This window comes from Phycodurus eques, chromosome 11, assembly GCF_024500275.1.
Source record: "Phycodurus eques isolate BA_2022a chromosome 11, UOR_Pequ_1.1, whole genome shotgun sequence".
In the NCBI taxonomy this organism is placed as follows: Eukaryota; Metazoa; Chordata; class Actinopteri; order Syngnathiformes; family Syngnathidae; genus Phycodurus; species Phycodurus eques.
In genome coordinates this window covers 4,251,899-4,264,675 of record NC_084535.1, presented here as the reverse complement: position 1 = coordinate 4,264,675, position 12,777 = coordinate 4,251,899, and the positions used below count along the sequence as shown (strand labels likewise).

Sequence of the window (12,777 nt, the reverse complement as noted above, 5' to 3'; positions counted from 1 at the left end):
ACTTTTCCCTCCCTGCCTGTGTGTTTGCAATTCCCAGTAGCTCTCCTCCCTTTCCTTTCGCTCTATCGCCATATTTTTCTCCTTGGCAAATCAATTTTACACATGATCAGCCCACTCCCCTTGCCGCGCTCGGCCCGGCCGTAATTAAGAGCAGGGAAATTACCATATATATTATATTAATGCAAACATCATTCAGCAGGTAATTCTTGGCTGATCGGGATAATGGAAAGGTTCAACACCCATTAACCCTGGAGCCCGGGCGGCGGTATGTGTGTGTGCGCGTGTGTGTGTGTGCGCATGTGCGGGGGCGCAGGGTGTGGGGTCGCCGATAGAGGAGAGAGGGCTGCTCGAGAAGAGACACGCATTGAAATTATAGCATTCTGACGGACACACACTCAAGTTTAAACAAGCCAAGAGGAGTGTGTGTGTGCGTGCGTGTGTATGTGTGTGTGTAACGTGTATACACTCAAAGTAAATTCCGAGGGTTTGGGGGGGAAAGCCCCCCCTCCACTTCAAATAACAGGCCTTCATTTAGGGTCAATGTGGTACATCCTTTGTTTTCTAAAAAAGAAGACAGAATAAAATAATAATATGCATCAATTAGGGTTGTGTTCTTGTATAATATCAAATTGCACTTCACTGTCTCCATTGTTCAGTTTCCTCCAAAAGATGGCAAGCTGTTGACATTGTACTTCACTTCACTACAAAGAAAAGATTTGAGCAGTTTTATGTCATTAAATATTCATTTTGGATTTCAATGTATACATTGTTTTGTTTACTTGACAATCTTTCATTTATTAGAGTGTACTGCTAGAAGTTTCATTAAATACATTCCTCCTTACACCAAAAAAAAATCACTTTTATGTTTCGCATTTTGTTCCTTTACTGTACCCAATGTGAACTTAACCATGATATTAAAACCAATGTATGTACCGATTTTTGGTGTACTGTATCATCCATAAACCCGCAAAAAGGGAAACCATTCTTGGAGTTTGGAGAGATCATACGAGAAACAGGAAACAAACAAAAGTGTAGAAAGTATATATATATATATATATTTATATTTGTTTTTTTTCCTGAGTTAACTTGATAAGAAACAACTAGATTGCACCACTCACATTAGTTTCAGGTCACTGACATACATCATTAGTTGTACCTAATAGTATGGCCAGGGAGGGTTAGGGGGCGGGGGAAAGCTGATTTGACAAACAAACAAACAAACCTCTTCCTCAAACGGTCTAAAGATGTCGATCCCCGACTCCGACCAGTCGTCCTCCTCGGCCTTCTTCATATCCTCAGGAGCAGACTTCTGTCTTTTCACCTCTGCGGAAAGCAAGCAACGTGATTAAATTGTCCTCGAAATGACTCGTAATCTGAGGGGATGGACGCACCTGGTCTGTTGTCCACGTACTGACTGAAGGACTTGAGCTGCGTCTTCCTGACCGCAGAGTCCTTGTTGAAGACCACAGGGCTACGCAGCCTCTCGGTGGCGCGGCGCAGTCGCTCTGCTCGCAGCTGCTCCGCATTATTCTGTACAACATACAAAATGAAGAAGACTATTGGACGACCACGAGATGACAACCAGTGCTTATCTGTTGATGTCAAATTACACTGAAGTGAGAATAAAGCTCGCTCAAACTGTTGAGAGCCAATCAGCAAAAGTATAAACAAGAAGCAACCAACCATACAACCAACAAAACACACCAGTAAAACAAACAAAAAATGAATGACCCACTCAACCAAATATAAAATACCAACCAACAAAACGATCTGCCAACTAGCCGACTGACTGGCGAACCAATCAACCACAGATAGTCTATCAACCAATCAAACAAACAAACAAAAAAACAGATCAACCACAAGGCAAACAAAACCCAAAAAAACGAATGAACAAACCACCCCCCAAAAAAATCTAACCAACCAATCATACCAAGCAAGCCACCCCAAATAAATTAACCTTGCAACAAACAAACCAACCAGGCTTGCTCTCACAACTGTGAGCAAAAGTACACACGCCAAAGATGCACAACATTAGTGTACATGTAAACACGTGTGCGCAAACACACCTGCTGCCAGAGCTCTGCGCAACGTCTGCTAGAACGTGATACCTTAACAACATGGTTGCTGTTTGTTTGCGTCCATGAATACAAACACACACACACACACAAATCATCCACACACTCAGGGGAGATGCAAAAAGGAGGCAATTAACTTGACTTTCAACAAAACCCAGAGCCAGAAAATATATTCAAATTATGTAAAAAGGGCAAAAAGGTGATTGTTTTCAACGTGAACACGTGTTAAAATGCTGCATGCTCGTTTCTCCCGCTATCACCCCCCCCCCCCCCCCCCACAAAAAAACCTGCACAAAGTGAAAACATTTTATTAGTGCGCTTCCAAATGAGCCAAGCCGAGTGGAAAAAGAAAGCAACGGAGGCGACCGCTAACGCTAATAGGATGGCCAAAAGTGTAATAAAAGTCGGCAATTAGGGGCAAACATGTTCCACCGCTTGAGACAGCAGCAGATAGTCAAACGGCATGCGCACAAGCAGGACTCGTTAACTTCGCTTTCGATTGTTGGCTCACAATGCCAGCAATTAAGTCTCTTCTTTTTCTGTTCGCTTGGATAAGTAACTAAAAAAGCACGTCCAGTTACGCCCAGGCAAATTTACTGATGAATTACAATGCACGACAGGCCAATTTAACATTTTGGCAGACGCAAAAAAGTTATACTACAGTACCTCTCCTTCTTGAAGCACATTGGTATAACCTATGCTTATTTTTAGTGGGAGCTTGAAGAAAGTCCTTTGTGTCATAGTGAACAATTCTTTACAAAAGGCATTCAAGCTGTTTAATGCTACTCCCAGTTGAAGATTACTGTCAAACTAAAGATTCAAAAAAGAATTACACCTTGTGTATTTAACTAAATCACATAACTTTGGCTCTGAAAGTCTGCTAGCTTACTGCCTACACATAATGCAAAATGCCACAGACGGGCTATTAAGACTAGCAACAATGTTGCGGTAGTTCTAAACGTTTTAAACAACTTGCATTTGAACTCGGAATGTTGCAACAGACAACAATACTCACTGGCATATATTCTTTATCCTTTGCAAATAATGACTCATATTACTGCATCTCAGTTGTGAACGTCTGCGTTTCCTCCTCAAATCTATATGTAGCATGTCTGTTTATATTATAGTGGTGGCCAAAAGCACACATCAGAAGGAGTCTCATTGAATTAAAGTGTGAAAATCAAAAACTGTAAGTCTTTACAGTCAATTTAATGATGTTATTACTTTGTTTTTATAAAGTACAATACTGTAGACTCGTATATTTCAGATGAAAAACACGGCTGGAACGGATTAATGGCATTTCCTTTCATTTCAATGGGGAAAGATGACTTGCGATACAGGCATTTTGAGTTACAAGCATGGTCACAGAACTAAAACTCGTAAGTCAAGGAACCCCTGTAAAGAGAAAAGTCATTGCCAGATACACCCCCGCAATTTTGGCTGGCCCTCCTCCGTGGGCCAGTCCAACAAAATATAGTGGAAATCTCATGCGCAATCCTGCACCATACGTAAAACACACACACACACTCATCCACACACACCGTGTCACTCCAGTGCCTGCAAAGGACTAAGACCCTTTTTGGCTTTGAACACAAGAGGGTGTTTATGTGAATCGATGATCAAGGTGTCACCATAACACACACACACACACACCACACACACACACACACACACAAACACACACACACACAGACAGTCACCTTATTCGACTTGACATTCCCATCAATCCATTAAAGTGATGTTAAGACTGCGCCGACTCAATATTCACATCAGAAGATACACAGACTTACACTGGAGAAGGTCACAGTCAATAGTGACTGGTGCTACTAATGTTACAGCACAGGTGAGCATCCACACGTCAGACGCAAATATGCGCGCGCACACACTTTGAGCAGTGCGACAGCTGGGTTCAATGGGCCTGATCGATGGCACTTTTGAAGAAACTTACAGGTACGTATATTCCCATTTTGGCACATAAGAGTCCCCTGTATTGTCTAATTTTGTTCCATAGTGTCCCCTATTGTCTCATCATGTCCCATTTTGTCAAATAGTGCCCACTAATGGCCTATTATGTCAAATAGTATCCCACAATGTCCCCATTATGATCCATTTTGTCCATTGTCGTATTGTCCACCCCTATTATATGCTGTAATGTTCATTATCTCATTTTGTCAAATTGTGTCCCACGTCTCCTTTTATGACACATATTGCCACTTTGCCCCCTATTGTGTCTCATCATGTCCTATTTTGTCGCATAGTGTCCCCTGTTATGTCAACTCTTGTCCCATAATATCCCCTATTATGTCACGTCCCATAGTGTCACCTATTAGGTCTCATTTTGCCCATTAATGTCCCCTATTATGTAAACTAGTGTCCCCTATTATGTCTCTATGTCCTAGTCTGTCCCAGTGTCCCCTATTATATCACATATTGTCCCATAATGTCCCCCTATTATGTCACATATGCTCACATTTTGCCCCCTTATGTCTAACTTTGTCCGGTGATGACCCAATTATATCAAATAAAAGATGTGGCCCCTACTGTGATTCACTATGTCCTATTTTGTCCCCTCATGTCCCCTATGATGTCAAGTTCCATAGTGTCCCATAGTACGTACCGCTCCATCTGTAGGGCTGAGCGGCGAGGCGGAGGAGGAGGAGGAGGTGGCAGTGGGTGTAGAGGAGGAAGAAGAGGAGGACGGGGATGAAGGACTGGCATTGGCGGTGAGGGCGCTAGGTCTGACCTCACTCAGTTTCTTCAGCTTCAGGTCTACGTGCTTTCTGTTTGCTCCTGAAACACACACACAGAGAAAATACACGATTTAAACCTTACATGCACATACACTGTTATTTCACTCACACACACACAGGCTACTTTTCCATCTCAAGTTAGAGGATCTTTGAGTCTTTAATTGTTACAACAATAGTTACAACCTCCCCCATCTGCAGTTGAGTAAATGCACCTGCCTGGCCACAATGTCAATTTTCATTGATTGTTGCCGTACATGTGATTATTCTCCTCAGTTGCATCACCTTCCAGAGGCTGCTCGCAGGGAAGGAGTGGTGAGCACAGCACTCCTGCCAGGCTGCAGCGCTGCACGGAGGGACATGAAAGCGGAGCAGGGAGACCTTTTCATGTGTCACCTCATAACCTGATGCATGCGTGACGTCTGACTGCAATTGAACATACGGACATTCTGCGGCTATTTCTATACATTTTGTTGGAGGAATATTGATAACAGTGTCTGTGCAACATTTCTGAAGTCAAATTCAAACACTTTGAAGATTAATTTTCAATCTTTTTGGGACTTTATAGCTAAGATTGAATGTCATATGTCACTGAATATTCATGCGTATAAATGAAGTAAGGGTATTGTGCTATAAATAAGACATTTTAATAGCAGAATAAATCAAATCAAAGAAATAATACCATGCAATTCAAGATAATTATTTTTTTAAAAACTCCGTCTCCTTAGTTTTAAGACACTTAAAATGCTAGTGTAAGTTACATATACACACAATATATATTACATTTAGCATATTATTTTGTATTTTAAATGTCTTATACTTTTTTGTATTTGTATTTGAAAAACATTTATGGTATTTCTTGTTAATAAAATTACATTTACTTTTTCAGAAAATTAAAAATATAAATATTTAATACAATTCTGTTTTTTTTGTCTGGTACATGCTATGTCACTTTTAGATAAATCCAATGCAATTTAAAAAAAACAATGTTTTCTAATTGCTATGTGAGTTAAAAGTGAAGCTTTTTCCAACATATCTATGGACTCTTATGTTGTTGTTTTTTTTCTTCAGTCAGCCTGATCATCACTATGTTGCCACTTTTAATTATTAAGCTCCTTCATGAAAACGACGACAACAAACGTGTCCGACATCAATGAAGAAGCAGCACAACACAACAACAACAAAGGTGTGGAGATAGTGCACTTAAAAGACTGTCTTTTTTAAGTTTTTCTGTTGGAGGCGCCACATGCTCCCCTGCACATATAACAAATCAGCAGGAAAGCACAAATATACTAACACAAAACATGAATAAGTCCACAGATTTGGTTAGATGTTTTCTTTTTTGCCTGAAAACAACTTTTCTTAAATAAAGCTAAATATGTGAAAGAAAACTTAATATAAATATGTGGAAAGGAAGCAATGTGTTAGAAAGAGGAGCACAAGACGGCAAACCATGCAGCACCACAGCCAGCAACTTTACCCGAGGATGTTCGCTCAGAGGTGGGGTTAGTAAGCTCCGGGGGCCCCTGGCTGCAGCTGGATGGAGCCGGGAGAGGGGCCTCCAGCGGGTTAATAGCCAGGGCGGACGTGGAGGCTGCGCTGTCAACAGTGTCACCCTCGACACTGAAGTTCTCACTCTTTTTACTATAAAAGCCTTCATCGCCATGGCAACCCTCTTCTCCATCATCCAACATGTCTGTGGGTTGTTAGTGCGACAGGACATGATAAGAAATGGGGAGGGGGGGAGGTTAAATAGCAGGGAAGGACAGTTTGTTGGTTTTTGAAAATTCAGCCCCTGAAGATAGTTTCCCTTAGCGACATGAACTTTGGTAGACATGCCCATCATGAGCAGCCCCACAAAAACAAATCTCAAGATGCCATGCCTGCGAAGATAAAAGGTCTGCCATTTTGAATTGAAGCAGTCAAGTTGAGGTTAAATTTCGAGGGGGGTTTCAGAGACAAACTTCTCCGACTGCAATATTTTGAAAATCCAGCCCCCAAAGCCAGATTCCCTTGGCAACATGAAATGTGGTAGGCATGCCTATTAGGAGTAGACCCATAAAAAAGTCTCAAAAGGAAATCTCTGAAAAGCAAGTCTTCCATTTGTGTTTTAAGTCCCAATTTGAAGTTCCTTTTGGCCATTTACAGGAGTCCTTCAAAGACATTTTGTGCTAATACAATTAAATATTGTAAACGAAACCGATAACACTCAATTTGGAAAATCTTTTGAGTTTTTGTCTTTGCATGTGGGTGGAGCACAACGGCCAAGTTTGATGTCTCGCCATACAACAAACTCCCTGACAATGAACAGAGACAAACAATAACAGCATTTTCCTTTCATTTTTTTCCCTTCCTCTTAATTTTCTAGCTGCGATGTGGAGCGTGCTAGCAAGTGGCTGGGGCTTAATTAAAGGCGTTGGAGTTGGAAAGTTTCTTTGCGGGCAGAAACACGGTGGGTGGAGGGGGGTTAGGTTGAGTTGCATTGAAGGAGTGTGAGGGACGGAGAGAGAGGCTAGGATTAGCCGTTCTGCTCGGCAGGCCTTGTGTAACGCAGCCCACAGCACTTCTCCTCCTCTTCTTCTTCCTCCTCCTCCCTTTTCATTTTCCCCGGCTCCATTTTTAATGAGATCAACAATTATTGCGATTCAGACACACTGAAGAAGCAAATAAATCAATCACATTCCTCCTTTGCGTCAGCCATTTTCTTGACTCCTCCTAAAGAAGAGAAATTACGTACGGTAGCCCGGAAGTACCAACAAAGTGACAAAACAAATTCATAAATGCGGAACACTTTTACAAGCGATCGAACATATTTTCAAATAGTTATCAAATTTAAACCAAAATTAAATTTCAAGTAAAATGTTATGAACAAAAATGAAGAACTAAGAATCTGATTTTACTCAACTCATTTAATAGTTTATACTTGGTTAATTTTACTCTATTTTGTTTTGAGAATTGCGATTTCCCCAGATTTCATTTGTAAGCGTTTTGTAAATTTTGTAATTTTTGTGAATTTTATTTTAACTTTCGTATGACGTTTACAGTGTAGCTTGTAAGTTTGTTTTTTTGTTACAGTTTTTTTCCCCAAATGCATCATTATTTTTTTAAATTTAATTTGACTTTGGATTTTATAATGTCAATTTGTTTGCGTTTGTAATTGTGTTTTTCCAAAACGTACATTTCTTCTGGAGTGAAATGTTTTACATTTTGTAAATGTGTTTTACTCAATTGTAAACGTACTTATTTTTGTAAATTAAACGTGAATAAAATGTGATTTTGTTTTGAATTTTGCAGTTGTTCGCCCTAAATACAAATATGTGGTCGTTTCGCATTTTATATGAATTTGTTTTCATATTTGTCACTTTGTTGGTACTTTAGGACCACCGTAAGTAAGAGCTTTTCTTGTTTCCTGCCAAATGTAAAGGTGTTAAGTGGTGTGTAAGTGTTTGGCCTTTCATCCATCATCTATCCCACTTATCCTCACCAGGGTCACGGGTGTGTTGGACATTTAAAAAATTAGTTTTCCTTTTTTGTCTTTGTTCACAGTTCTCAGCCACTTAGAAAGTGAGTTTTTATGAATATTTGCCTCTATTCACCATTACTGACAATTAATATTCAATTTCTTTGCCTTTGAAAAGTCAAGTATTAAACATGACACAATTTGTATTGATATGTCTGTGAAATGTTTAAATAGTTTTGAACGCGTGAAAACGTATGCTGTCGTCCTTGATTTAAATCACACTCCTGACGAAAAACTCACCTGTCAATCATTGGTTTATCGTTAATGCGTCAGGCACAAACGAAGACAGCAAAGGCTTTGATAACGCTAATTTTCATAATACTCCATCATTTGTAGGAAAATGGAAAGCAGCGGGGAGTGTGAATGGCAGTTTCACAGACCCGACAGGTCGGCTATTAGACGGGTTGGCTACTGGGAAGCTAAACTGGCGTCGCAGTGTGTTGTGTTGATTAACAATTACCGGGTGATACAGACTCGTGGTCGACGCAAAATTACATTTTGTTTTTTTCGAAGGATTAGCGGAACCCCTTGAGAGAATGTAATGGCAATGTGCGGTTACAGTGTTAGCATAGCAAGTAGTGTGTGTGTGTGTGTGTGTGTGTGTGCGTGTGTCTTGACCTCCAGCCGAGTCAGGAGCCTTGCCGCCCTTCAAGGTGCTGCCAGCCGACACGTCCAAACTCATGTCGGACATTTTGACTCCGGATCGAGCCTCTGCTATCAGCTGCCTGGCTCGCTCACGCAACTGCCGCCGTCGCTCGGCGTCCCTCTCCTGCACAAAAACATGATCAAATTGATCAGGCATGCAACCACATTTTAGGGTCAGAAATAACCTCCAAATGTCTTGTGTCGCGCAATGTTTTTGAAAATTCCGTACTTGCAGCCAATTTCCTTTACCTACCAAATTTCATGTTGTTATGCCTGACATGGGTATACCCACAAAAATAGTCTGAAGGACCCATGCCTGAAAAGACACCATTTTGGTTTAAATGGCCATTTTAGGCTCATTTTGACAATTTCACAGGGTCATTCCAAACCAAATGTATCCACCCAGCCATCCATTTTCTGTCCCGCTTATCCTCACGAGGGTCGCGGGCGTGCTGGCGCCTATCGCAGCTGACTCTGGCCACACCCTGAACTGGTCGCCGCCCAATTGAGCTCACCATTTTAGGCTCATTTCGACCCATTTTAGAGTTTTTCAAAGACAAAGTCATCATAAAGATTTTGTCCGATAGCTAGCAAATTGGAATTCCGTATACTGGACAGTCATACTTATTCGCAAAGCTATCAGTTTTGACAAATTGTTCGAAACATTATTGATTTTTATTGGAAGGATTGTGTTCGGCATGGACGCCATTGAACTTACTTCAAAGCCAAATAAAAATAAGCATAGCATACACAAATGCACACACAATCTACACATATACAGTATTGAGCAATCGTAATCAGTTAAATGGCAGAAATGCCATTTTCAGCAGCGATCCAATCTAATTTCTACTGATAGCGTGCACACAAACGCACGCATACACGCGCGCACCCCCACACGCAACTGTTAGAGCAAACACTTAAATGGCAGGTAAATAACGACCATCCCTGACAAAAACAGATCAGCGCTCACATCATGGTGTCATTATTTTAAAATGCCAGTAATGTGCTGTAAAGGTAAAAGCAACACATTTAGCACAATACATCTTGTGCACACTTTAAGCGCCGCGACCTCCAGAAGTTACTCTCTTAGTAACTTCTTCTCCCTCCCTGTGGTTTTCTGTTAATCAGGCTTCTCCATATTGAAGGAGGGATTTTTTCTCTCTCGTTTTTTTAAGGTGCCGGCCCATTCAAGCGGGGCTCCCATTTATCCATTAACAAAACAAGCAGCGCCCTGCTAATGAGCTACATCTCCCCATTTCCATGTCAATTGTTTGTTTGTAGCCATTGTCGGCGCCGGGGACAATGGGACCGTATTGTCAAGGCAGGCAACTTTAATGCACTCTGTGAGTGTGTGCGTGTGTGTGAGTGTATGTGTGTGTGTGTGTGTGTGTGTGCCCAAGGCGATGCCCAAAGGGAGATGGGAACACACCTTTAAGGAGATAATGACACAGACACACATACACGCAGACACACGTTGGGGAAATAGAGAAAAAGATGACGCAAAGAATTAAAAGTGAGAGAAGAGAGCGTTAAAAAAAAAAAAGTTCGCGGTTTGGAGGAGTGTGGCTGCTATGCCAACGATAATTTACTTTTAAATAAATTAATACAAAATAAAATTAAGAAAAACATTTTTATAAAATAAAGTATTGAGTAATAACAAAACGTCTTGTTTTCTCCATTTTTGCTACAAACTTAAAAAGTCAATTAAAATTCTATGTAAATAGCAAAAATTGAAAAATTGAACATTTCCCCACTGTGGTACCAATCCATCCATTTTCTGAACCGCTTCTCCTCACTAGGGTCGTGTGCTGTGGTACTAACAAATGTCCTTATTTGACCTAATCAATTTACTATATAATTTTCATTAAAAAGTATATTTTATTGTTAGGTCTCCTTCAAAAGTGTTTGCAGGGATATGAAATACAAAATAGACTTCAAACCAACGAATATTTTGCCGAAAAACAAATGTGACTGCGATACTATGAATCTAGGCAAAGCTGGGAGATTTTTTTCCCCCATGAATGTTTCTCCAGACCAAATTATATAAAAGTATGTTGAATTGATGATACAACTTCTCGAAAGTTTCGGCAACAATAAGTGACATACGTACTGTGGAGATTACTGCAATGCACAAGGCGGCGTGTTCGTCTTGTTTGGGTTTTCTGTACACATTAAAAGACAATAAACCCTTTCCACTGTCACAATTATCATATTATTGTTTGTTTTTGTCAGTTTTGCTACTTGCAATGAAGACGAAAACAATTTTGGAAGAGTGGCTGTTGCCAATACGAGAACATCCATTTTCATCAGGCTAAATTGTACAGGTTTTTTTAGTTTTAGAAAGTATTATGGCCAACCAACAGTAAGTGTTCGACACATGCATTCTGAAGATCAGTGCAATGTGGTACTCCACAAGGCTGACCGTGAGGCTATGATTTATAAGTAAGGATTTTTGCTCCTGTTTTAAGTAAATAATACATTTTCACTGTTGTATGTCTCATTATTGTCCGTTTCGATACTTCCACTGAAGACGAAGTGGTCTGAACTTTTAGTTAGTATGCAAAAGACTTCCCTAAGCAGAAACAAAAGCTGAGCAAGAGCGGTACGACTGGTTCATGAATAAACATGACTCGTCTTTCTATTTCTCATTTTTGCATTCCCTTGCAAAAATGACTTTCCATCTTCGGTCGTTGTAATTATCTTGCATTTGAATATGTTTTTCATGCAGCTTTTATGAGTGTAATATGATAAACGGCAATGTCACAGACGGTGGGCCTCCTGGCAATGGACTGATTGCAGATATGGACACAACCAGCAGGTTTAAGTGTAGCAATAAGCATATAGCGTGTGTGCCCCAAACACAATGCGAAAAACACCCTGTTCTCTTTTTTGGTGTTGCCATTCCGGGGGACACGAGATGGGGAAATTGACTGTCTGTCCAGGGGCTAGGATTAACGCTATGGAAAAATGCATGTGACCAGCACCAGTTGAGCTCAGTCAGCTATAAAGACACTGATTAGAAAATAGGAGAACGTGTATCAGGATGCTATATCATAAAGGACAACATGTCAGCTCAGATAAAACTTCTCCAGAAAACATTGATTCAATGAAGACAATGTCGCCTTTAACACGTGTTTGTCATACAAAAACATATCTAAAGTTAGGAGTACACTTCAATGTCAGTAGGAACAATGAAGGCAGAAATGATCATCGCGACATAATGGAAATTTACCAGCGCTCGCTACATGAAGCAGTATGTGGTTTATCGCCCAAGATTTTCAACCAGCGTTTACCAAGATGGATGATTGTTAAAATCTTTTGAAATATAAAACTTGCAACACATTTTATTTTCATTAAGATGAAAATAAATGCAAGCAGCTATTAATGGCTATGAACGGCAGTAACCTTTTCATGGAGAATCACCTTTCTCTGCCCACATTAAATGATGTTGGCCCAAAAAAAATTTGCAATTTATTTTACAATTTTGTCCGGGATACCTGCTTGCGACTCGGGTTAATTTCGGCCAATTCCCTCGTAGGAGTCCATCAAAGTATGAGCCTTGGAATTCACACCAAAATGGCTGCTTCAAAACAAAATGGACGACATCCTGTTTCATTTCAGGCATGGGTCCTTGAGACTTTTTTGTGTGTCCTGTATGATAGATGTCTACCTGAGTTCATGTTAATTGGTAAAACTGGTGTCCGGGTCTAAATTTTAATCTTATTGGGGGCACTACTGAGAGGGTTCGTGTTGGCCACCCCTAAGTTACATACATTTTTACCAGCGGACG

At 40.5% G+C, this 12,777-nt stretch overlaps 1 protein-coding gene across 1 annotated transcript in view; it reads right to left on the bottom strand.

The window, feature by feature from the left end:
- Positions 1-12,777, bottom strand: part of ehbp1 (EH domain binding protein 1) — a 131,494-nt gene that overhangs the window by 32,647 nt on the left and 86,070 nt on the right. Inside the window, 5 exon segments of the mRNA XM_061690954.1 lie at positions 1,223-1,323; positions 1,392-1,530; positions 4,693-4,865; positions 6,303-6,518; positions 8,961-9,111. Coding sequence (XP_061546938.1) covers positions 1,223-1,323; positions 1,392-1,530; positions 4,693-4,865; positions 6,303-6,518; positions 8,961-9,111 — 780 coding nt within the window.